At 37.8% G+C, this 24,709-nt stretch overlaps 1 protein-coding gene across 2 annotated transcripts; it reads left to right on the forward strand.

Moving 5' to 3' along the window:
* The first annotated feature begins 230 nt into the window (after positions 1 to 230).
* LOC134221312 (neuropeptide-like protein 31) lies at positions 231 to 19,808 on the forward strand. Of its 2 annotated transcripts, XM_062700512.1 has the most exons (6): positions 231 to 349; positions 10,843 to 10,972; positions 13,370 to 13,399; positions 13,583 to 13,657; positions 16,531 to 16,560; positions 19,651 to 19,808. In XM_062700512.1, the coding sequence occupies exons 1-6, from the start codon at positions 338 to 340 to the stop codon at positions 19,725 to 19,727; spliced, it is 354 nt and encodes a 117-aa protein (XP_062556496.1). In that variant the 5' UTR covers positions 231 to 337; the 3' UTR covers positions 19,728 to 19,808. The 2 variants fall into 2 exon arrangements, with proteins under 2 accessions (XP_062556496.1, XP_062556497.1); XM_062700513.1 differs by lacking the exon at positions 13,370 to 13,399.
* The last annotated feature ends 4,901 nt before the right edge of the window (positions 19,809 to 24,709 follow it).

A 24,709-nucleotide genomic window follows, 5' to 3' on the forward strand; every position in this document is an offset into this window, starting at 1 on the left:
CGTGCTTACTCAACCACGTTCTGCGTGCGTAAAAAGCTCATACAAAGAACTAGACCAAAGTCAAAGAGTGCGACAACGGTCAACGAAACTTTATTCCATTCATACACTGCATCTCCGGTCGGTAGAGAATCTGCGGTTTGTTTCTGTGGGTTCAGAAACGATTCTTCTTTCATCGCATAATAAGTATTAACACCTCACACTATGTGGATTATAGTTGTATAAAACAAGCTGAACAGCACCAGACTCAGTCTGGCGTAGACTTTACTTGAAGAGGGTCATTTGTAACAACTAGAGATTGAGTTGATTGTAATCGAACTGTGACGAAAATATCCAAACAATGCGTGCTTGCGTAAGTGCTACTAATTTGCCAACAGTTTTGTTTTCCAAAACCCTAAAAGTAAATTGAGTGTTGTTTTGAATTAAGACATTAGAAGATAATTGTTGTGAAAATTGTTAGCGTACGAAGAAGATATACATTGGATTTAGCTGATATTGATGGTTTATTGGTGCTATTTTAATACTGAATGCAGTGCGTGGTCGACAAAATTTTGATGTTTCAAGTATTTAGTGAAAAATATTACCTCGAAACTCAATCAAAAACGTACTACCATAAAAAGGCCCTAGAAAGCAAAGGAAGGCCCGTGTAAGCAAGTACAAAGTGCATTATTGAGTGTTTTATGAAATTACATTCAATCATTGTATTTTTTTAATCTTTATTACCGTGCATTTTGGTAACAAAGCACAGTTCTTTACTTTACCAGTGCACTGAGTCGTCAACAAACACAAGTAACCAATAAGCACTACAATTCGCAAAATCGCCATATAAGGTCAATATATGACTTTTCAAAAAGTTATAAGCATTAAAGTAGCACTGTATGGCCGATTTGGCGTATTGTAGTGCTTATTTGTTACTTGGGAATGTTCAACTAGCAGTGAACAACAAGCGAGATTTTTCAAAAGTGTTGTATAAAATACAATAGTACTAATACGAAAGTGTTAAGAAGTTCTTTAGTGGGTGAAGTAAATTTAACAAATCTGAATTGAAGGAAATATATGAATGTAATGTACATCTATAAGGTGCGTTTGAGCTTATATTATCACTACTGGAACAGTGGCATTAACTGAAGCAATACTTATTTCAGATATCAGGTATCAGGTATCAGAACGTCGGCTCCAGGGGCACGTTCACCTCAATTTGGGAGATTTGTGCCATCGCCTTCACAGCCTTTTTCATCACACACCTGACGGAAAAGGAAGTGAACAAAAGGAAAGGAATGTGGATGGGAGAACAAAGAGAATGTTTGGAAAAGGGCCCTTGAAGAGGGCATACAACGCATAAGCGTACAAGAGCTTATAGCTCCTTACCACAACGGGTTATGAACAACAAAATACTCTGAAGGTTCAGGTTTCTGAAGTCAATTTCACTAAGTAAGTGTTTACCAAATATTTGGAAGCGCAATTGTGCATAGACTGGGAAGTTACATATTAGATGATAAGAAGTTCCATAATCGGATTCACAACTATCACAAACAGATGATTCAACGCGTTGAATATTTGCCATGTGATAGTTCAGTCGGCAGTGACCTGTCAAAGCCTTGACTAAGACACTGCAATTCTGTTTAGACAGATTAGCTAAATAGCTTGCTACTACCGGAGATGGCTCCCGGATGTACAATTTTGTTTGATGACATGAATCCAGACTACTCCAATGCCATTTGTGCTGAGTGACAGCCCAAGAGTTGATCAAAAGCTTCACCCAACACTTGGATATTGGAATAGCTGGCTCAGGACCAATAAAGTCATGCGATGCTCCATTACGAGCTAACTCATCAGCCAATTCGTTTCCAGCTATGGAAGAATGTCCAGGTACCCATATAAGGTGTAAAGTATTTACTGAATTCAGTTCCTCAATTTGAGTTCGACATGCGATTACTAACTTCGACCTTGAGTTGGCCGAGGCGAGAGCTTTAATAGCTGCTTGGCTATCTGAACAGAAGTATATTACTTTGCCCATAATGCGTTGCTGCAGTGCAGATTGCACTCCACACATGATGGCAAATATTTCCGCTTGAAAGACAGTGCAGTGTGTACCCAGTGAGTGTGACTGTTCCAATCTCAGCTCACGCGAATAGACGCCTGCACCTGCTCTACCTTCGAGGAGGGAGCCGTCAGTGTAACAAACAATGCTGTCCGACATACTTCTCTCCAAATAGCCAGATGTCCACTCATCCCGCGAGGGGTATTGTGTCGAAAATGTCCTATAAGGAAAACTACTAACTTGTGTGAGATCACTTGGAGCAAGGAAAATTTTGTCCCAATTAACCATAAGCGGTAACAACGAAGTGTGTGTAGAACTGCGGTTTACAGGATTCTCTTCCATAAAACCGAGAACCCATAGTCGGTAAGTACAAGAAAATGCTTCTTGTTTGAGATGTATGTGTAGTGGGGCCACGTCGAAGAGAACTTCTAGAGCAGCCGTGGAAGTCATTGCCAAAAGGCACATCCTTTGAAGATGGCCTAATTTAGACTGAATTGTGCTCACTTCCCCCTTTTGCCACCACACAAGACATCCATAAGCCAAAATTGGTCGTACGATGTGCAGCGTTGTAGTATCAACTGCATCATCCAAGTCGGTAGGAGTTTCTATAGAAGGTAGATATCCATGAAATTTGGTAGAGAGCAACTCTGTGTAAAGATCCCAGTTTGTTGAACGGGGATTTCTAAAGCGCAAGGTCTGCGAAGTAACATTCAAATGATCAAAGTAGATGTAGCGATGGTCAGATATCGATTCCTCATCTGACACATGCCAATTCGTCAATTCGTGACTGATTCTATTGGAGCAAAGGGTTATGTCTAACACTTCTGCTCTATTAGATACCATAAAGGTTGGGCGATTGCCTATGTTAAGTAAACTAAGTTCGGTACTACTTAAGTATTCCATCAAGCTGGAGCCTCTCAGATTGATTTCCGAGCTACCCCAGATGATGTGATGAGCATTAGCATCACTGCCGAGAAATTAGCGGAAGGCTATTTGACGTGCAATAAATGACAACTTGTTTGAAAGCATCCGTAGGGGATGGTTCATCATGTGGTAAATAAACCGAACAATAGACGTATTTCCTGACGGGGGTTCCGCCAGTTGCATCAATTGTGACAGCACATACATCTCTGGTTGTTAGTTCAGAGATAAGTGTAGCAACAATAGCATTGTTAACAAGCACACATGCACGCGGCATTGATCGAGAGTTTGCCATTTCTTTACTGAAAGCAGCAAAAACCGGGTTCACTAGGTTACCTAGGTAGAAGCTACCCTTGCGAAAGCATTAATATGAACAGCAACGATGAAACCAAATTGGTATCTTATCAAGAAAGTCAAAGACGAAACACAGAGTACAATGTGTATAACGCATAAAGCGAATCCATATAGGTGACAATTTGTTGAAAAACTAAATAAAAACATGCTCATAATCCCACCCTTATTTAACCTCAAGTTGAGATTGAATAAGAGTAGCCGATTATTTCGGAGAAGCAAAAAGTCAACTACGCCATAGCTCCGGTTAGCGCAGTAAGGGCTCAATACTGAGGAACGTGCCCTGGTGCTTCACAGGCTCCATAAGCGGTTAAGTTTTTATTAGACCCCCCTGACCATTCATTCGTAGGCACGGCAAGCATAAAGCCGCATCACACCAAGAATTTGGGGTCACCTGTATGGTGGACTTCTACCACCGGAGCAGGCAATCCGTAGCGTTATTCTTAGCCAGATAACTGGCTGCCGACACCACACAGCTATCTTGGCTGTTCGGGGAGAGAAGTTGACATTGACTTTACGTCAACTCTCAATGTGGCCGAACAGCCTAGAAAGCAAAGGAAGGCCCGTGTAAACAAGTACAAAGTGCATTATTGAGTGTTTTATGAAATTACATTCAATCATTGTATTTTTTTAATCTTTATTACCGTGCATTTTGGTAACAAAGCACAGTTCTTTACTTTACCAGTGCACTGAGTCGTCAACAAACACAAGTAACCAATAAGCACTACAATTCGCAAAATCGCCATATAAGGTCTATATATGACTTTTCAAAAAGTTATAAGCATTAAAGTAGCACTGTATGGCCGATTTGGCGTATTGTAGTGCTTATTTGTTACTTGGGAATGTTCAACTAGCAGTGAACAACAAGCGAGATTTTTCAAAAGTGTAGTATAAAATACAATAGTACTAATACGAAAGTGTTAAGAAGTTCTTTAGTGGGTGAAGTAAATTTAACAAATCTGAATTGAAGGAAATATATGAATGTAATGTACATCTATAAGGTGCGTTTGAGCTTATATTATCACTACTGGAACAGTGGCATTAACTGAAGCAATACTTATTTCAGATATGGATCATATTATGCATTTGTTTTTTGATATTAGCGTGCCTAGTTAGTCTAGCCCCTGATAAATATATAGAATTGCCATTCCAAAGTTAGTGAATGATTTTCGGTTCGGACTACAAAGATAAAAGGAAAAGATTCACAATTCGCTAGTTTACACCATTTGATTTCTGATGAAAAATTGCAATGAAATTACAATAGGTAGAAATTATTGTAACAACGCGATGAAATGTATCATCACCACAACATCTGTTGTTGCAAACACAGGCAGACATTGATGTATCTGAAAAAGGCCAAACATTATTATTATTATTGTCTTTATTAAAGAGACTTGCAGTCAGTACTGGAAATTCTCATTTTCAATTAAAGATGTCACGCGATGTTTAGGGGAAGGTGTTACCATTTTTGCATTTTGCGTATATCATGAGGCTAGCACGATGGATACTTTTATGCCCAGGGAAGTCGAGACAATTTCCAATCCGAAAATTGCCTAGACCGGCACCGGGAATCGAAACCAGCCACCCTCAGCATGGTCTTGCTTTGTAGCCGCGCGTCTTACCGCACGGCTAAGGAGGGCCCATGATTTCATAGTTGACGAATCAACCATTGGACTTTTCGATGTAATAAGGAGGATTTACGGATAAACATCAAAACTTCAACACATTTCAACCTGTAAACACTTAAATGAGGTTTAAATCATGCAATGTATCGATGTTACAGCGGTTGAATTACGCTAGCAAACGTGTAGTAAGTCAAAATCACTGAAATTTTAAATGGTTGATACGTCAACTATGAAATCATAGGCAGTATGGGGACACTTGATTCCCATTAGTCACCCGTACAAAAATTTGGCGAAAAAATTCAAAAAATATAAATCTGTTCTCAGGCTTATAATTTTATGTGGATGTGAGAGATTTGATGAAGGGTTGACAGGAAAAATTATTTATTGCGTAAATAACATAGAAAGGGGATCAAGTCTCCCCAAATTTTAAAATTGCATGTGCTGTCGAATTCAATAACAAACATCGTTCACGTATACGCACAGCAATTCGAAAATTCCGCGTATTTTGAAGAAAAAATATTTAAGATATCTGAGGGCACCTTTCTAATTTTATCAAAGGAAGTTCTTGAAGAGGGATCAATTTCCCCCGAATATTTTAAAAGTCGATTTTCGACAGCACTCCAAAAAATCAATTGCGTATCATTAACAACAATAATTTAAGGACTGTCATACATCAGTAAAGTTAAATACTGTATTTCTTTGAGAGTCTGTGTGGAAATCGCGTATGTTTATTTATTTTTGGCTGTGATACATCGGAAATCAGAAAAGGGGATCAAGTCTACCCAGTGTCCCCTACATATCCACCCCTTTCAATATCTATAGAAACGCGAAGGATGAATGGGATACTACAAAAATCTAAAAAAATGTTTGTTCCGTGACAGGGAATGAAAGTGTGCAATATCTGCTTTATTTTTGTGTTCAACTCAGTGAATTAAAGGAATATGATTAATTTATCGACTAGTCACTATAATTTGCATATATCTATTAAAATAATTTAGAAATTTTAATTTTAAAATAAAACACAGCATGCCTTCCATGCGAAATTGATCAAAGAACCCACGATTCTTTCATTTGGTCGGCTGAGAAAAAGGCGCTTTGCTCTCTATCTTACGACGATCACGACCTTTTGCAATACTGATTATGCCACCTGGCTACGATCACAAACCCTACGCCTACAAAAGTCCGGACCATAACAAGCTTCGTCGGATCGCAATCTCGCACTTTTAAAGCCACACGAAGGGCTGAAACAACATGTGAAATATTTGGTTCGAAAAATGTATTGGAGAGTAACCACTTCCATCGGTGGGGTTTGATCCCCCGAAACCAGTACGCTAGACCAACAGGTGCTTTCGCTACTAAGCTACGGAGGACCTCCATCGTTCTCCGCAGCTCAGAAAGCTACTGATGAGATCAAATTCCCTGCACCAGGCACATAGCCGAACTCTTGCAATCTATTTTTAAAAGAATGCATGGGTGCAATACCAACCGAGTAATCCTACTATATAGTATAAATTTCATAAATTTTAGTTATGTCTGATATCCACACACAGCTTCATCAGCAATTGCGCTCAATGAAGTAGGATTGTGTGATCGTACCAGTATGGTCGTCAGATCCCATCCCGCCCACATAAGCGACGAAAGATCTGGTAGCTGGATTTATCCGCTACTATTGACATCCATTGAGTTGTTTATTTAATTTTCAGTTTCATTTATTTAGTTCACATCTAAACAGATAAGCTGTTTCCCTCGGACTTCTCTTTCTTTTTCCGATGTTTTGACATCTGTTTTAATAGACAAGGAGCAAAAAACAAGGTAATCTTCCAAACATTTATTGAGTTTGGCAAACCTTGCTGGAAAAGGGAACGTTTGAAATAGTTGTCTATTTTTTTGTGAACCGACCTTCGAATCCATTGGTCAAGTAAATCCACAATATTGATCCTGACATGGAGAACAGACGCTCAGTAAGATTTGCACCACCAGAGAGGAGCAAACCCCCTCTTCTCTGTCAGCATACGACCATAGTTCCCACCGGGGTTGGTTACCCGATCTTCCCTAAGGTTGCTCGTATCCCGGGCAGCACCACGAGGAGGTAGGGATAGGGAGTTGCTGGGTAAAAGGCTAAGACCGCGAGATGGGGGCTATTTTATTCCTTCAGGTACGCGAAGTACCAATGCTACGCTTTACCCAGCATTTGCCGTGCCATGTTAAATGTTATTCAATCAATTAAATAGCCACATTTCTTCAGATAATTGATGGATGGAATGAAACAAACTTAAATCGATGTTTTGGGAACTTTTCAAAATATTTGGCTCCGCGACACGAATATCTTCCTATGTTAAGAATCTCTTTTCTTCTTGCAAAAAATGGGAGACTCCTAGACCGATCGACCGATGAGTCAGTTTTAGCGATGATCGTCCGAAAATTTAGTGCCATTCATCGAATTGAATTAAAGCTTCTGATTCACATAGTCGTGAGAAAATGTATTGCTTTAACTATTCAACAGTTAACTTTAACAGTTAATTGACCTTTCCCGTCAAAAATTGTATCTCGTTTTTTGTCCCAATCGATTATTTGGCTTATTTAAGGTCAACTTTTTCAAAGAACCTATATTTTTAAAGCCTCTAACATTAAAATCGAATCGAAAAAGCGTTGTTTTTTTTAAGATTGGCCCGATTTTTAACGAATATCGGGTGAATTTTTCAGGCCAGTTCACATGTGCAGGACTTCTTCGGTTTTTGTTCTCGATTTGTAAAATAGTTAAGAGGCTTCAAAACATATAGGTTCTTTGGGAAAGTTGACCTTAAATAGCCAAAGAATCGATTGAGCGAATAAAAATTTTTGACGGAAAGGTCAATTGTCAGTTAGAGTGGATTAGATTTTTACGAAAGTTTTGATGTACGTCAAAAAATATAGGTGAATAATCGTAATCAACTTTGTTCGTACAGTAAAAAAAAATTAAATAGGATAGGTATCTGATTAAAGTGCGTGGCTCATTCTAACCTAGGATAGAATGCGTCTAGTAGCCATTAAAAATCGTACCGATTTTCTGTCACAATCGTACCAGTTACTGATTGGTTGGAAATGACAATCGATTATTTCGATTGGCGGTGGCGCGTTTTTCGTAGGGCAGCATGTTGTTAGTTTGGCCGTGTTGCTGGTGTGTAAAGTTGACATTAAGCAATATACGTGAATGTTTGAGTTCAAGTTTTTTGGCACAAAATTATTTTTTATTGAACTGCAAACGCCATATAAATTATTCTCAAGGGTTGTATAGATTGAAAACTGTTGATTTTAGGCATTCTTCTTCTTCTTATTGGCATTACATCCCACACTGGGACAGAGCCGCCTCGCAGCTTAGTGTTCATTCCACATTCACTTCATTCACTTCATTTACTTCCACATTTATTAACTGCGAGGTTTCTAAGCCAGGTTACCATTTTTTGCATTCGTATATCATGAGGCTAGCACTTTTATGCCCATGATACTTTTATGCCCAGGGAAGTCGAGACAATTTCCAATCCGAAAATTGCCTAGACCGGCACCGGGAATCGAACACAGCCACCCTTAGCATGGTTTTGCTTTGTAGCCACGCGTCTTACCGCAAGGCTAAGGAGGGCCCTTAGGCATTATCATTCACTTTTCTGTCATTTTAGATCTAGAACTCTTTTTTTAATTAGCGGAAAATTTCTCTCTGTTAGTCTTTCGCTTCTCTTACATAAATAATGGATGGAACGGAAAGAAAAATTTAAATTTTTGATACATGATATTTTAAGATTTTGACTAAAGAAGCTAACATATTGCTCATTTTGCCCCACATTCTATTATATTCTAAGTTTTGCCCAGAAGGCCAAGGTTTTCCGAAAAACATAACAAATAAGGTGCATTAGGGTAAAACGCAGTCTTGCAGCTACGTGCGGTGACCTTAACCACCTTTGCATTATTCCCCAGAAAGTTTTACGAATTCAGCGCAAACCGCCCACACCGAGATATTGAATTTATTCGCGTTATGGACAATTTTTTTTCTTCATTGTGGCGTTGTATGTCTTTCGCAATTTCATTCACCACCTGATATGTAGCTATGAAGCCTCGGTGATACATAGTTTATTTCGATTTTGGTCGGGCGTTTGGATTTTGGTCGGGAGTTTGGATCTCTGTGCGTTAATGGCTGAATTAAGAACAATTCAAGGCTCTTATTAAAATGTGAAGAATGACTCTAATAAATATAGTTGAAATCTGAGAAATCGGTTTTATATGGAATTCCCATTGTTTTCGACTCTGAATAAGAAACATAGAAATATTTTTAAAAATCTTAAAATAGGTTATTTTTTCAAAAATTTAAAAGTTTTTCCATTGGCGTAAATAAGGGGGGGCTAGGGGGGGGGGGCTTAGCCCTCCCTAGAAAAAAATTAGCCCCCTAGGATTTGATAAGTTAGTTAGCAGTGATATCAGTTTACAAGATACAGCATAATGAATTACCGAAAAAGTTTGAAGACTAAAGAGTTAACTCTCATATTCACTCTATCATACTTAATGAAATGAGTGGAAGAAAAATAAGCTTGTTTCTGAATTCTGAGAAAGATTCCCATCAGCATCCTATCAGCAATACCCTTGGGAATCTGTGAAAAATACCCTTTAAAATCCATAGAGGATTTGCTTTAGAATCTCTCGTTGATTTGCTCCGGAATATCTCCATATTCGTTTTAAGATTGGTTTAGGAATTCCTTGACAAATCAGAATCCTTCGGCGATTTGCTTCGTAATCCTTTGAAGATTTAATTCGGAGTCTCTCGACGTTTTGCAAATGAGCTGCGTTGGGATCTCTAGACGATAAGGAATCCGGGTGACGATTAGCTTCGGAATCCCGCGAAGAATTGCTTCAGAATCATTCGACGTTTCGTTTCGGAATACATCGACGGTTTGCTTCAGAATTTCTCATAGATTTTGTTCAGAGTCCCTTAACGAATTTTTTTTGGAACTATTCGACGATTTGCTTCGAAATCCTTTGATGATTTGCATCGAAATCCTTCAACGATTTGCTTCAACATCCTTGGAGGATTTTTTTTCGAAATAACTGAAGGATTAATTCGGAGTCGCTCGACGATTTGCTTCGAAGTCCTTCGACGGATTGCTTCGGAATCCTTTGACGATATGCGTCTTCATCCCTGGAACATTGCTCATGAAATACCTGGAACCATCATATTGGAATTCCTGGAGGGTTTTCGACGAAATCCCTGGAATATTCCCCTTCAAATTACTGAAATATTCCCGCCAAATTCCTGGAGGGTGAAGGTACATTCTCGTCGGAATCCTTGAAATTTTTCCGTTGGAATTCCTGAAACATTCCTTCCGAAATCTCTGATGGATTCCCTTCATGATCCCTGGAGGCTCCCATCGGTATTCTCGTCGAAATATCTAGAGATTCCCGTTGGAGTCCCTGGAACATTCCAGTGAGGATCACTAAAGGATTCTCATCAGAATTCTTGAAAGATTCTGGCGGAATCCATGGAAAGTTGCACTATTTATTTTTTCATTTGAGATAGATAGAATATTTATGAAGTATGCAAATATATCCACTGCCTGACGCTAGTCGAGCGCAATTGAACATAGACTGTGAGTTGTTGCTCACACGTGCACACGTGCACGTGCTTGAGAAATGAGAATAATATGAATGAGTGTGATGGATCCGCAATTGCCTAAGGTGGTTGGACTGCATTTGTCACATTACCGCTGATAACTTGATGAGATGTTAAAATGTTCGAGAATTTTCAAAAAGAGGGTCAATTTCGAGAAAAAATATAAAGGGGCTATAGCCCCCCCTAGGCATCGGAGGTAGTTACGCCAATGAGTTTTTCATATTTATCAAATTGAGCTAGATAAAGACTTTTTTCTATTTGTTTCATTCATGTAGATAATAATTGTGGTACTTGCAACCGTAATCTCGATGGCCTCCGCGTTAGGATATGGCCTGCTAGGCGGTGCGGGAGGCGGATATGGTGGATATGGCGGATACGGAGGATACGGGGGATATGGAGGTGGAGGTAAGTAATAAAAGATCGTTGGAGTATGCGCTCTCAATATTTACACTTCCTTCGGAGATAGTGCATAAAAATGAATCACATTAATAACGCTCCCCTACATGAATAGAATTCGCAAACTGAAGTTTCCAGCTCATTTTTCCTTTTTCCTACTGTTACGTCCTCACTAATCAAAACGTAATAATTATGCCTGAATTTTTTTAGAGTACTCAAAGCCGTAACACTATAACAATTGTTCTAATAGAGTTCGATACTTATTAACAGTGTTGTCCAACACTCTGTGCAAAAAAATCTGCTCTTTGATTTTACTCCTAGTAGGGTAAAGGATGTATTTTGGACCACCCTTACGGGGGCTCATATTTTGGACCATCAAGAGGAATTTTCACTCAGTGGTCCAAAATATGAGCCGTCGAACTGGTGGTCCAAAATACTTCCCTTACCCTATTTACAATCGATTAAGCTCCTGGAGCACTGGAGTGTATTTTCAGCGCACGCGCTTCTGTGGCTCTAGCGTGCATTTTTTGACAGTTTGGCATGACATTTAAAAAATTCATATATCCTTCTATTAGTTGCACTTACTTAGCTAAGATTATAAAATCGTTTGGAAGGAATAAAATCAAAGAGCAGATTTTTTTTGCACACAGTGCAGGACAACACTGCATATTAGAGTGCAAATAAGTGTAAAATTAACCATCGAATTTCGACAGCTGCTGAACCCAACACGCAAAAAAAAAGCGTTCATGAATTCGTGAACTAACGAGTTCACGGCGTATTTTTTCGGGAACAACAGTCACGAATTCGGGAATACAGTAACGTTTTCTGGAACGTTCAGGAAAACGTGACTGGTGTTCCCGAATCCATGAATTAAATCACGGTGTATTTTAGCTGGGTCACGAATTCGGGAACGCTTTTTTTTGCGTGAAGCGAAAAAAAATCTAAAAAAAACTACCACTTGTCCTAAGACGAGTTTATACCATCCCATTGAATTCCACCACTTAATTGTATCTTGACAGATACGTATTTCGACCTCAACAGTAAGGCCGTCTTCAGTGTCTTGTACTTGACTCGACTCAAGTCGAAGTCAAGTACGAGACACTGAAGACGGCCTTACTGTTGAGGTCGAAATACGTATCTGTCACGATACAATTAAGTGGTGGAATTCAATGGGATGGTATAAACTCGTCTTAGGACAAGTGAAGACATTCCACTAAAAAGCTCAAAATAATTTTCTTATAAAAAAAACTAGTTTTGATGATATGCTATTTTTGAAACTCAAAATGACCATTTACTTTGGCATCATTATGAGGCTCTCTAGGGCCTTAAGTGTTGTAAAAAACGGAAATAAAATTTAACGATCACACAATTATTCAGTAGTGAAATATGTTTGTCTTCTCGTAGACTCAGGGTACGTAAAGGGTATAGGAACACCCCACAACCAAAGTTCAGAAACAAGGATCGGAGATCTATATGGTGTTATACACCAATCGACTTAGCTAATAGAGGTAATAAACCATAGAGGAAGAATGTCGCTGTAGTCACTGGCGAAACATCTTTCGCTGGCGAAGATAGGGCGCTAAATGTCAACGAAAAAAAAAATAGTACGTTTTGACAGCTGTGTACCCAACATGTTTGAGAACGAGAACAAAAAGAACGCAGCGACAATCTTTTTCCGTGGTTTATTTATGTATTACCTCGATTACCTCTATTACTTAGCTCGACGAAGTGATCAAATCTAGACTATAGATAGTAGAATCTATAGATCAGTGAAAGCATGGTTGGGTTTGATTTTTGAACGTGTACCAGGCTCAAATGACATCACGTCCCTCAAGCCACCCACGCAATACAGCTGAACGGCGAGATTTGACAGTTGGCCAATATACTTTCTATCAAATTTGCCGTATCCGTTGCCGTTTCGCTAGTATTGCGTTTAGAGCTTTAATATTTTCATTGAAATCGTGACGTCATGCTCGTTTGAAGACACTTATGACAGATCGTTTGAAGACAGAGGATTTATCTTCGCTCACTATCTATAAAAATAGCTTTATACATAGAAAAAGCACTGGAAATAAGAAATCCTTTTTCAAATGTTAGTCTATAAATATCTCTTCGTTTTTGTATGTCTAATTTCAAAACGATTGGTCACTGAATTGATAATGGACTATTTCAATGGAATTGATGGTTTGGTGTGAATGTTAATTATAGCCATGAACATATGCAATAATTCAAACCTACTGTATAGCAAATAACAGATAAAAATAACAAAAGACATCTGATAGCTTTTACACAACAATCCGGCAAATTTGCATAATTATTCAAAATTAAATTAACAAATTAATAGAAAAAACGAAATCTCCAACTTAGTTCCAATATTAAATTGAACTATATTTTGGTGTATTCCAGGGCGTGGTCCAGGATATGGCTATAATCCCTGTAAGTAATAAAAGCATATATTATGCGATTATGCGAATCACTTACAAATCCCTCGCATGCTCTACTCGGAGACCAAACAATATGAGTATTGCATATTTAGAAATGTTTATATTTGTAGATCTAATAATCAATAATAATTCAATAATCGAATGTTTTGTTGCAAAATTTCTGTTTTCGTTATAGGGTATGGTGGCTATAATGGCGGATATGGCGGATACGGTGGGTATGGCGGATATGGAAACTATGGTGGATATGGAGGTAAGGAAAGATAATAGTTAATAGATTTGCAATTTTTTAGTGCACTGGAGGGAAAAAAATATGATAATTTAGTTTGATTTTAAAATGCTCGTAATCTGAATAGGCTATATCATTAATTGAAAAAAAAACAATGCCGATGGTCCCACCAGCACTAGATAGAAAGCTTGAAAAAAACAATTTTAGCGTATTTGGCTTTGAAGGCCGTGGAAAATCATGATAAAAATCTTGATTTGAATTATTATCTAAGCTACGAGCTAAATCTTCTTCTCCGTTTTTTGCCTTTCTTATAGCATAGCATAGTTACGGTGTACTTCGTAGATTGGACAATAGTGATATGTACTCATGTTTTTCTTTTGAAATCTCTGTCCAAATTGCTATCAGAAATCAAGGTGGGTGTGGCCCTTGATTTCAACCTAGGACAAAAATCACAAAAGCACGAGGATTACTACTCCTGGCCATGGCAATCTTGCAATCTTTACCGTAACTTGGGAGGGGAAGGAAATGTTGATGTAGTACTTACATAATGTGATGCCCCGACTCAGCATAACACCCTCATAAGTACCACGGAGTTGGATATTGGGGAAAATATTCGTTGGGTCAATATTTAGAAGGGAAGGAAGAAGAAAGAAGGAATATGTTAGAAGAAAAAAGACGAAGAAAGCAGTAAGAAGAATCAGAAAAATAAGAAAGAAGGAAAGAGGAAGAAAGATGAAGGAAGAAGCAAGAAAGTAGAAGGAACAATGACAAAAAAGGAATAAAAAGAAAGAGTAAGGAAGAAAGAAGTAGGAAGAATGAGTACGGAATAAGAAGTATGGAAGAAAAAAGAACGCAGAAGGATGAAAAAGATGGAAGAAGAAAGAAAGTAACAAATAGTAAGAAAATAAGGAAGAAAGAAGTAGGAAAAAGGAAGAAAGAATGAGGAGAGAAAGAAAGATCAAAGAAGGAAAGGAAAAAAATAATAAGGAAGAAAAAGAAAGAAAAAATGAGGACGGAAGAGAGAAGAAGAAAGAGGAAAGAGATAAAAAGAAAGTTCCCGATTCTTACTTCGCAATTCTCATCTTCCGCTTCTCGGTTCTAACTTCTTATTTCTCATTTCTCAGTTGTTAGTTCTCAGCTCTCAATTATCAGTTCTTACTGATCAGTTCCCATTTCCCAGTTCTCACTCCTAACTTCCCATTTCTCACTTTTCATTTTTCTTTTTTCGCTTATCACTTTTTCGCTCACTTTTCATTTCTAGCTCCTAACTCCAGAATCCACATCTCACTTATCACTTCTCGATTCTCGCCTTTCTCTACTCACTTTCACTTCTCATTTCACATTTCTCACTACTCATTACTCATTTCTCACTCTTCACTACTTGTAATCTGAGGCATTTTTTAACTATTCGGCCAAACGACTTGTTCAGCCAAAAGGAGTACGGCCAAATGGCCTGACATGGCCTGAACATCGCCCAGAATAGATATTAGAGTGATTCAAATTTTGACTTTGTTGCCCCAGATGCTTAAAAGATTGCATTTCCCATTTTAATAATCCAAAATTTGTAGCAATGTTATTTGAATGTGCACACGTCATTTAAAGTTTGTATGGAAATTGTTGTGAAAACTGACCCTTGTGTGAAACACCGTTCCGTCACCGTTGGCCCATGAACTATTTAAATATAATCAACAAATCTGAACGAAGCTGAAAGGCAATTGTTGTTGCGAAGCGATTTTCAGGGCCCTCCTTAGCCGTGCGGTAAGATGCGCGGCTACAAAGCAAGACCATGCTGAGGGTGGCTGGGTTCGATTCCCGGTGCCGGTCTAAGCAATTTTCGGATTGGAAATTGTCTCGACTTCCCTGGGCATAAAAGTATCATCGTGTTAGCCTCATGATATACGAATGCAAAAATGGTAACTTGGCTTAGAAACCTCGCAGTTAATAACTGTGGAAGTGCTTAATGAACACTAAGTTGCGAGGCGGCTCTGTCCCAGTGTGGGGATGTAAGCAAAGCAAAGTAATATGAAGAAAACAAAAATGCTCATTATTGATATTGATGTTATTCTTTTACGTGTTAAATTGAGTTTCCCACGATTCAGTATTTCCCTGTTTCCTAGTAAAATTTCCTATGTTGCCGATGTACTCCAATATGTTTAGAGCTAAAGGGAAGCGTTGGGAAACGGTACATCAAATTAGCTAAAAATCAAGGAAGATTATTAAAATGGCAAATGCAATCATTTGAGCATCTGGGGGCAAAAAAGTCAAAATTTGAATCACTCTAGTGGATATCTTTCAAGTCGGATCTTGCACCACTTGGGGTGTACAGGACCCATAAGTGTAAAGTGACTAGATAAATTTTGTGGGACAAAAAATGTTAGGTGCTTGTTTGAATGAAATCGATATCTACCGCATCGCAACTAGTTCAATCAGTGCGTTCTTGGCTGTATGGCTTACCAAGTTTTAAAGAAAACTTTTATTTAGTTTTATGCAACTATTTTTTCAAGAAAAGTCAAACGTTCATCTCTTTAGTGACTGTTTGTTTCTAGCCCTTAAGATTGCCTTATTATGGCTGCAGACTATTTTACTGATTTGTTTAACTTTTAGTAATTTTTATGTAAAAATCACGAGTGAAATTGATAAAATCGTGTAAAAATAAGATTCGTAGGAATGCGAATTTTTCATGGATAGTTCAGAACGCGCATTCTCATCTGCTTAATCTATAAACGTTTGCCAGGTCAACTATGGGTAATCTTGATAAGAAAATAACAACCGCAAGCATTGCCCTGGAAGTTTAAGGGTCGGTTAGAAGCTTTTTTAAAATATATTAGTATAAAGTTATAAATTTAGAAAAATGAATCTACTTAATCTAATTACTTTACAAAAACTTCTTTTTCCAGGTTACAGCCCATATGGCAGCTATGGTTATGGTAAGTTTAATAATTGATATCAAAGTGGAATGTAATAAGAGGGAATCATAGCTTTAATATGTTTGGTATTATTGTACATAAATTTGGTTAAGGAGATTATGTGTATACTGTATAGCAAACTTTGGTTAGACTTCTTCTATCAAATTGTGCATATCCTAAAAGGTGCTTTCAATATATATAGACAACAATTATAGACAACATATGATGCCCGATGAAGGAGAATCCATATAATTGTAACATGAAATGATTTATTGCTAGAATGTTCCAATAGCATGTGGGTTTTTTATGCTGTCGAAGGATATTTTAGTAGTAATCAGTTGAGGCTTCCTAGCTACTGTGACAATGTTGTTAAAATAAATGTGTTTGTTAAGTTTAATTCAGAATATAAATTTTAATTCATGATCAGGGGCGTCTCGTGGACTTTTGCTACACCTGTTCTACCATGCTAATAAAAAAATATTCATCAAGCTGAGTGGTTTCGAATAAAAGTTGTGCATTTAATCTAATATTACAACCTTTTCTTGTACAACTATATGTACAATATTAGAAAAAAAAACAATTTAAATAGATAGGATTTACAAAACAATAAATAGCTTATTAATCTCTTTTGTTACAAAAATGTTTTAAATTTAGATGCACTTGAAATACTAAACTCTCGCGAATCGTCTGAAATCTAACTTGATAACAGTTGGCAATAACTGGATATTGCTCAGAATAGAGATCTTTCACATCGGCTCATTCCACCATTCGGGGTACACGGGTCCCATCGCCGCTAATATTTAAACTCTCACATATTTTGTTGCTATGAAAGAAATGTTATTAACCATTATTAGTATAATAATAATAGTATATAATTATACAATTATTCAGTTCAATCAAAGTTAATTGCCTATTTCCGGGTATTAAACCACACCGACTTGGACATTAATTTACAATGTTGTAAAAATCATATGTGAATAGTCTAGCGTACTGAACGTACATATTCACATATGAGTTTTCACAACATTGTAAATTATACAATTATTGTTTGATGCGACCCCAGATTGTGACGTCCAATGAGTCACATTTAGAAGTTGAAATGTGTTCCAGTTATTTAATTCTTCAAATTTAGTGAAAACTATACTTTTTCTCTATATTGATCGATTTTGAGTATTCGTAAAAAAGCATTATTTAATGTCTCTTTTGAAAACGCAAACATTAGTTTAATATTGTTCTTGATGCATTGCATATTCATCAGGAGAAAAAAGAAAAACAAACTGTTTCCAATCATCGAACTTCGAAGTATCGAAGTATGAACGAAAGCGTGCGCGGTGCGCCTTTCGGCAAAGCACAGCCCGACACTACGATCGAGTCTAACCGAAGGTGCATCGCGTCGTTGATTGTTCTCGCAGCGCGTCGAACGGGTTTGACTCCTGCTGCGCGCATAGCAGAACTTGCATCTAAACGTGCTTGCTTCACATGCGAAAGAGGATGATATGAGGAAACGGGGAATGCTGGCAACGCTCACGCTGGTTCTCTGCGCGCGGAGAACGAGTGAGCATATCAAGAAGGAAATTATTTCAAATCATTTGTCGATGGCGCAAAACTTTAAATTTGACTTCTGGCAGCGCTGCTGTTGGTTCTTCATTATGGATCGTACGACTGGCAAAAGCTTTCTATGTGATGGGGTGTGGTGTCGGAGAAACACACATTTAGCTGCAATTTGACTGTACGCCAAGCATGTGGCGTTAACTTGATCTGCCTACGAAATATTTTGTTTCTTTAGATGTTAAAATCATTGGAAATATTACGCGAAACTTTGTTTAAAAAATTTACTGAGTAAATTATTTGCCCTAATAATTAATTGCCAAGACATTAATTTCCTACTTCTGACCTAAAAATGGTTACCTGTTCCATGAACAGGTAGAACGTATGGACGAGTCGCCTCTGTTCATGATATATTAAGAACTTGAATTCTCTAATAATCCTAATTTTCTAATAATGACAACAATGTAAATCTTTGAATCCTGCGCGCAGAGAAATCTTCTTCTTCTATCTAATATAGGGGAACGGTTCGCCACTTCATCTCATAGCTCCTATTTCCATCCCATCAAAAACAAAGCAATGGAAAGGAATTTGGTTTGTTTATTATTTTTGTGATTTTTTTCAGCAGTGAGCACGCATGTTGACAAAAGAAGCGACGAATTTGGTGCCGTATTTCTTTGTTCAGCGATGAGATGGATATATGTACAGTGAGATGGAAATCGGAACATTTCCCCTACATAAAAATGAATTTCTGTCTATCTGACCCATATAGACTCGGAAACTACTGAACCGATCAGCGGGAAAATTTCAATGCAAGGGTTTTTGGGGCCGGGGAAGGGTCTTAAGATTGTTTGAGACCCCTCCCTGCTATAGAAGGGGGGAGGGGGTTCCCTTACAATTGCAACACTAATTTCTTCATAACTTAACTAATCAAGCGAATTAAGCCTAATTCGGCATGTGAAAAAAAAAGTTTGGTGTTTGATCAGCCAAATGAAATCGACTTGCAGAGCAAACTTTAAAACTTAAAATGTGAATATAAAATAAATGTTTGTGCTAACTAAACATTTTGGGCGAGATGAAGTTCGACTGGTCAGCTAGTATATAACATATACGAATTAATTCTGTAATATTAGCAGAAATGTTATTTTCAATGAGTTAACTCATGTATTGTCAGATAAATCCATTAAGTAGGATTACCCATTTCAAACATAACTACACTTAAACGTAGTACGAAGCGTAAGGCAGCAAGCACCAGTACTTTGGCTGCTAGGCCGAAGTAAACTAGATGTTGGTCACGCGAATAGGAGCGACACTAGCAATCTTATACCATTAAATCAACTGTACAAACACGTAGTCTTATAGTAAGGACAGACCTGTGTTATTCATACCATGGTACAAGGTGACAAAAAAATAATTACAAGTCTATCTTTGATGAAGAGAATAATTAGTGTGATACCCATTTCATGATTATTGTACTATGGTACGAATACCACCAGTCAGTATGTCATTATTATTAGAAAAACTGCCAAGAATTTATTATTAATTGTTCTATTTCCATTTTTGCAGGATATCCAGGCAAATATGGAGGCGGATACTACAATGGATACGGTGGATATGGAGGGTACGGATATAGGCCGTATTAAAAGATTTCCCAGTTTTATCTTTAAAAGTGACAATGTGATATGTTTTTTGTTAATAAATCATGTTATTCATACTAATAACAATGTGTGTTACTACAGTCAGTCGCCTCTCCACATCTCGATATTGAAGGGATCATTTAGATAAGGAGAGATCGAGGAATCCAAGGGAAATTGAATTGGGTACCAGATCGAAAAAAGCTCGTTGCTATGAAAAACGACAACAGAACAAATATCATCTCTTGTTTTTGATGTGTTTTTTTATTGTCCAACGATTGTCTAGTAGCCTAGAAATTTGAATATATCGACATAGGGAGAGAGAATCCTGAAGAAAATATGACCAGAAGACATCGAGATAGAGAGATATCGAGATGGGAAGGTTATCGAGATGTAGAAAGCCCAAATGTATGTAGATTGAAGAGAGCGAGAAAACCATCGACATAGGGAGAGATATAGAGATATAGAACATAGAGAGGTAGAGAGTCGACTGTAATAACAATTTATATCACAAACTCCCATTACCAGAGATGCCAGATTTGAAGACATGTCTTCAATTTGAAGACATTTGAATCTCTGTGAAGACATTTATTTCGTGAAGACATTTTGAAGACTTTTCAAAATATTTGAAGACTTATCTATTTATTTGAAGATACTTGAAGACAATCAATAAACCAGCGAGAAAAAGTATAATTTTATTTCTTAGTTATAAATTCTGCGACTTCTATATATGGTCAGGGTTCAGCCAAATCACACCTATTTTTTCCAAGGTTTTCATGTAATAGATTCACTTGGTCAATCACATCGTTCAACGCCATAGCTGAGGATCCCTTACAACAAATATACGCATGACTTAACATGAAATACTTTCCGTTTGTCTTTTGCGAAGAAAATATCACAAGTTAGTCAAAAATCCGCTTGGTGCGGTTTTGCTGAATCCCAACCATATGTAAATTATGCCAAAAAAATACTAAAGTTATAATAGGGACACGGCAGGTATTTCCGTCCATCGTCGTAGGGGCTAAAACCAACGAAAGCAAAGTACATTTGCTAGAACTCCACTATAGCAGAACGTTTCTCCTGAGCTTACGATTTCGTACGTATGAGTTTTACAAAAAAGCGTCTCTTTTATTGGTTTTCGAGACTATGACGAACAGACGAAAATACCTGCCGTGTCCCTAGTCTTTGTCTGGGGCTTAGAATCTCAAACATAAAAATACATTCACACTAGCTGGCTGATAAATGCAACGCATTTTAGACTTCATACGTACGCACTTAACTTGGAGTTAGGCGCTGGTTAAAAAATTCCTGATGGCGTGTATGTAAAAAGGTATTTTGATCATTACATTGGAACGCAATTGCCGTTTCATTTTACGGCAAAAATATATTGAACTCTTCTATGACTTGATTTAATCTATTCAATCGTTGAGCTAGAACCTGATCTTTTTCTAAATTCCTTACGAATTCATTTGATCTTTTCGGTGTGTCCATGTAACTTTCGTCTAAATCAGTGATGTTAACGATCACTCAGTAATATGCGTTCGATCATTTACTAGTTTGTCAATAACACATTCTAGAAGCTGAATTTCAAAATATGTTGTATGGTAGACTTCTAGCGTGAAGGTTTTTCTACAACTCTGCCTAATGGTTCGTTGTTTGAATTCCACTAGTAACGGAGTTATAGCTATAGTTCCAGTAACTTAGACTAAATGATAACAAAATTCCAATCATTTAGTTTGAGTTACTGCAACTAGCGCTCTAACTCCGTTATTAGTAGAATTCTAATAACGAACCATTAGGAAAAGTTGTAGAAAAACCTTCGCACTAGAAGTCCACCATACAACATATTTTTAAATTTAGCTTCTGGAATGTGTTATTGACAAACTACTAAATGATCGAACGCAAATTACTGAATGATTGTTAACATCCTTGGTCTAAATATTCGACGGGAAACTCTTTGAATTTTCTGTGAATTTTTAAAAGAATTTCCGATGAAAACTATGAGGAATTTCTTGTCTATATTCAAAAGAATTGAAATTGTAAATTCAGTACAAAATTTATATTTAATAATTTCCGTAGAAAAACATAAAGAAAATCCTCCAAAATTTAAACGGAAAATTCATCTTGATTTCCACAATTCCCACAATAAATCCCTTTTAATTTCCACAAGAAAATTGTCTCAATTAATTTTCATTAAAAATTCTTACAAATGTCAATAAGAAATAAAAATTATGTTGGTGTTAAATGGGTATTTCTCATAATTTTTAAGGTAAATTCCTACAGGAAAATCTACCTAAAAGAAATTCAGAGGAAACTTACTACACACTTTTGTTAAATTTTTCCTTGAATTCCTTTGATTATTCTTCTAGAAATATTTTTGGACATTATTCCAGTATTTACTCCGCGAATTCCTCTATGAATTTGGACTTCATTTGGAAGAAGTTCCAGAAGTTTCTCCAGAACTTCTTCAGTAGTTCCTTCACGAATTCCTCCAGTAGTTCTTCGAGGATTTTTCCGGAAGTTTTCCCGGGATCCCTCCGGAAATTCTTCCTCTGGAAGATCTTTCAAGAAAGTTGCCGAATGACTCTCCAAGAATGCCTCCGTAAGTATACTATGAAATTTATCTGGTATTTCCTCCAGGATTGCTTTCGGAAATTTTTGCAGCAATTCATCAGAAAGCTCCTTCAAGAATTCATCCAGAACTACCTCCAAGAATTTCTCCAGAAGTTTCTTCAGGAATTCCACCGGAAATTGCTTCAGTAATTCCTCAGGAATATCATTCAAAAAGCCATCAGGTATTCCTCCAGAAAAAAAACTATTAATAGTCAACGGCTCGAATAACGAGTGAAAAACTAACAGCTTTATTGAAATACGTCTGTACGACTCAAGGTTTGATGTTGGAGTTAATGTTAGGAAAAAATAACAGTGTCCGGTTACCAAGGGCGTAATCAGTTTGGATGTTACAGTCGATTGCCTACTTTGCTAGCACGCTTACACCCCCTCTCAATCGTCCATTCGATATGTCTTCTCTCTCGAATAGTCCAAGTGCCTTTCGGAGCATCTGGAACCGGGTAGAATCTAAAGCCTTCGTAAAGATGTCGGCCACTTGATTTTGTGTCTCTATTGGAGCAATCCTAATACGACCAGTTGCAATATTGTCCCGTATAAAATGGTGCTTGACATTTATATGCTTACTAGGTTTGGTTTCCAAATTAGTGGCCATTCCAATACAGCCACGATTATCTTCCCAGATTACCACCGGCATTTCAGAAGAGACAACTTGCATATCTTGAAGGAATCCAGATAACCAAAGAGATTCAGTTGTTGCACTGCTCAAAGCTATGTACTCTGGCTCACTTGACGATATGGCCACCGTTATTTGTTTTTTGCTAGACCATGATACTGTTGATTCAAAAACCTTGAAAATGTATCCGCTTACTGATTTCATATGCCCAGTCGGAATCGGCGAATCCCCCTCATGGGAACAGTTGAATTTTCCTTTTTGAAGTGCAGGCATACATCAGAAGTTCCTTTCAAGTAACGAATGATTCGTTTCAAACAATTCCAATGTTCTTCAGTAGGATCCTGCTGGTAACGACCCATGTACCCCATAGAAAAACAAATATCTGGACGAACACAAAGCATCACGTACATTAAACTTCCTAGCAGTTGTCTGAATGGTTCTTCAGTTTGTAGTCCTGTGCGGGTTAGTTGTAATCCTTTCTCCATTGGTGTTTTGGTAGCGTTGCAATCACTCATCCCGAAGCGATGTAGAATTTTATTCACTTGTGTTTTCTGTGAAAGTTTGAGCACACCAGAATGTCGATTGTATTCTAATTTCATGCCAAGGAAGTGGTTAATTTCTCCACAATCAGTCATGTCGAAAATGGTAGACAAATGCTTCTTCAACTTCATCACGGTTTCAAGCCTTCTTCCTGCTATCAGCAAATCGTCAACATAGAGGATGAGATAAACTTCATCACCTTCGTTGCATCTAGTATATAAACAGTAATCATGCTTTGATCTGGTGAATCCTATCTTGATTAATTCTTTATTGAACTTCTCATTCCAGCAACGGGGGGACTGCTTAAGTCCATAAAGCGACTTCAAAAGTTTGCAAACTTGACCTTTTTCAGCCCATACACCATCTGGAATTTGCATAAAGATGTCTTCCTTCAGGTTCCCATGTAGGAATGCGGTCTTGACATCCATTTGATGAAAATAAAAACTTCGATGGACTCCGACCGCAAGAACTGTTCTTATCGTCGGAAGTTTGGCAACAGGAGCATAAGTTTCATCAAAATCAATTCCAGGGCGCTGTAGATACCCTTTTGCCACAAGGCGCGCCTTATACTTCACTGGCTGGCCATTTTCATCTTCTTTGATACAAAACACCCATTTTGATTTTAAGCATCGGATTCCAGCAGGACTGGTAACGATCTTCCATACTCCGTTGACATCCATGGATTTCAGTTCATCCTGAATTGCTTTCAACCAATGTTCCCGATCGTTTCTTTGAGGAATTTCGGAATAGCATTCGGGTGGGTCTGTGAACAATGAACCAGCAGAAGTAGCTCTATAGCCAGTAAAGAAGTTTAACAACTTACCAGGCAGCTTGCGCTCCCGTTCACTGCGCCTCAGCACTGCGTCGGGCTCATGCTGTTCATGGTTCATGGTGTAGACTCATTTGTTTCAGGATCATAATCTGCTTCTTCATCCGTTTCTACTTCATTTGTTTCGTCATTTGTAATTGGCACATTTATCTGAGACTTCTCCCCCTCTTGCTCGTCGAGTAGTAGAATTGATAGAGGAGCATCAGGTTTATCTTCGATATTTTCGCTGTACGGAAAGCAAGTTTCATCGAATTTGACGTCACGAGCGATAATCATTCGTCTTGATGACTTGTCCCATAAACGGTAACCATTTGCTGCATACCCGATCATAATAGTCTCACGACTTCTGGGGTCCAGTTTTCCTCTTTGCTGACTTGG

The sequence above is a fragment of the Armigeres subalbatus genome, chromosome 3, assembly GCF_024139115.2.
Source record: "Armigeres subalbatus isolate Guangzhou_Male chromosome 3, GZ_Asu_2, whole genome shotgun sequence".
Taxonomy (NCBI): domain Eukaryota; kingdom Metazoa; phylum Arthropoda; class Insecta; order Diptera; family Culicidae; genus Armigeres; species Armigeres subalbatus.

What these genes read in the sequence shown, in the direction of transcription:
- LOC134221312 (XM_062700512.1), top strand. An exon ending in CGGGGGATATGGAGGTGGAG is followed by an intron (nt 10,973 to 13,369) that starts GTAAGTAATAAA and finishes GGTGTATTCCAG; the next exon opens with GGCGTGGTCCAGGATATGGC. An exon ending in AAACTATGGTGGATATGGAG is followed by an intron (nt 13,658 to 16,530) that starts GTAAGGAAAGAT and finishes TTCTTTTTCCAG; the next exon opens with GTTACAGCCCATATGGCAGC.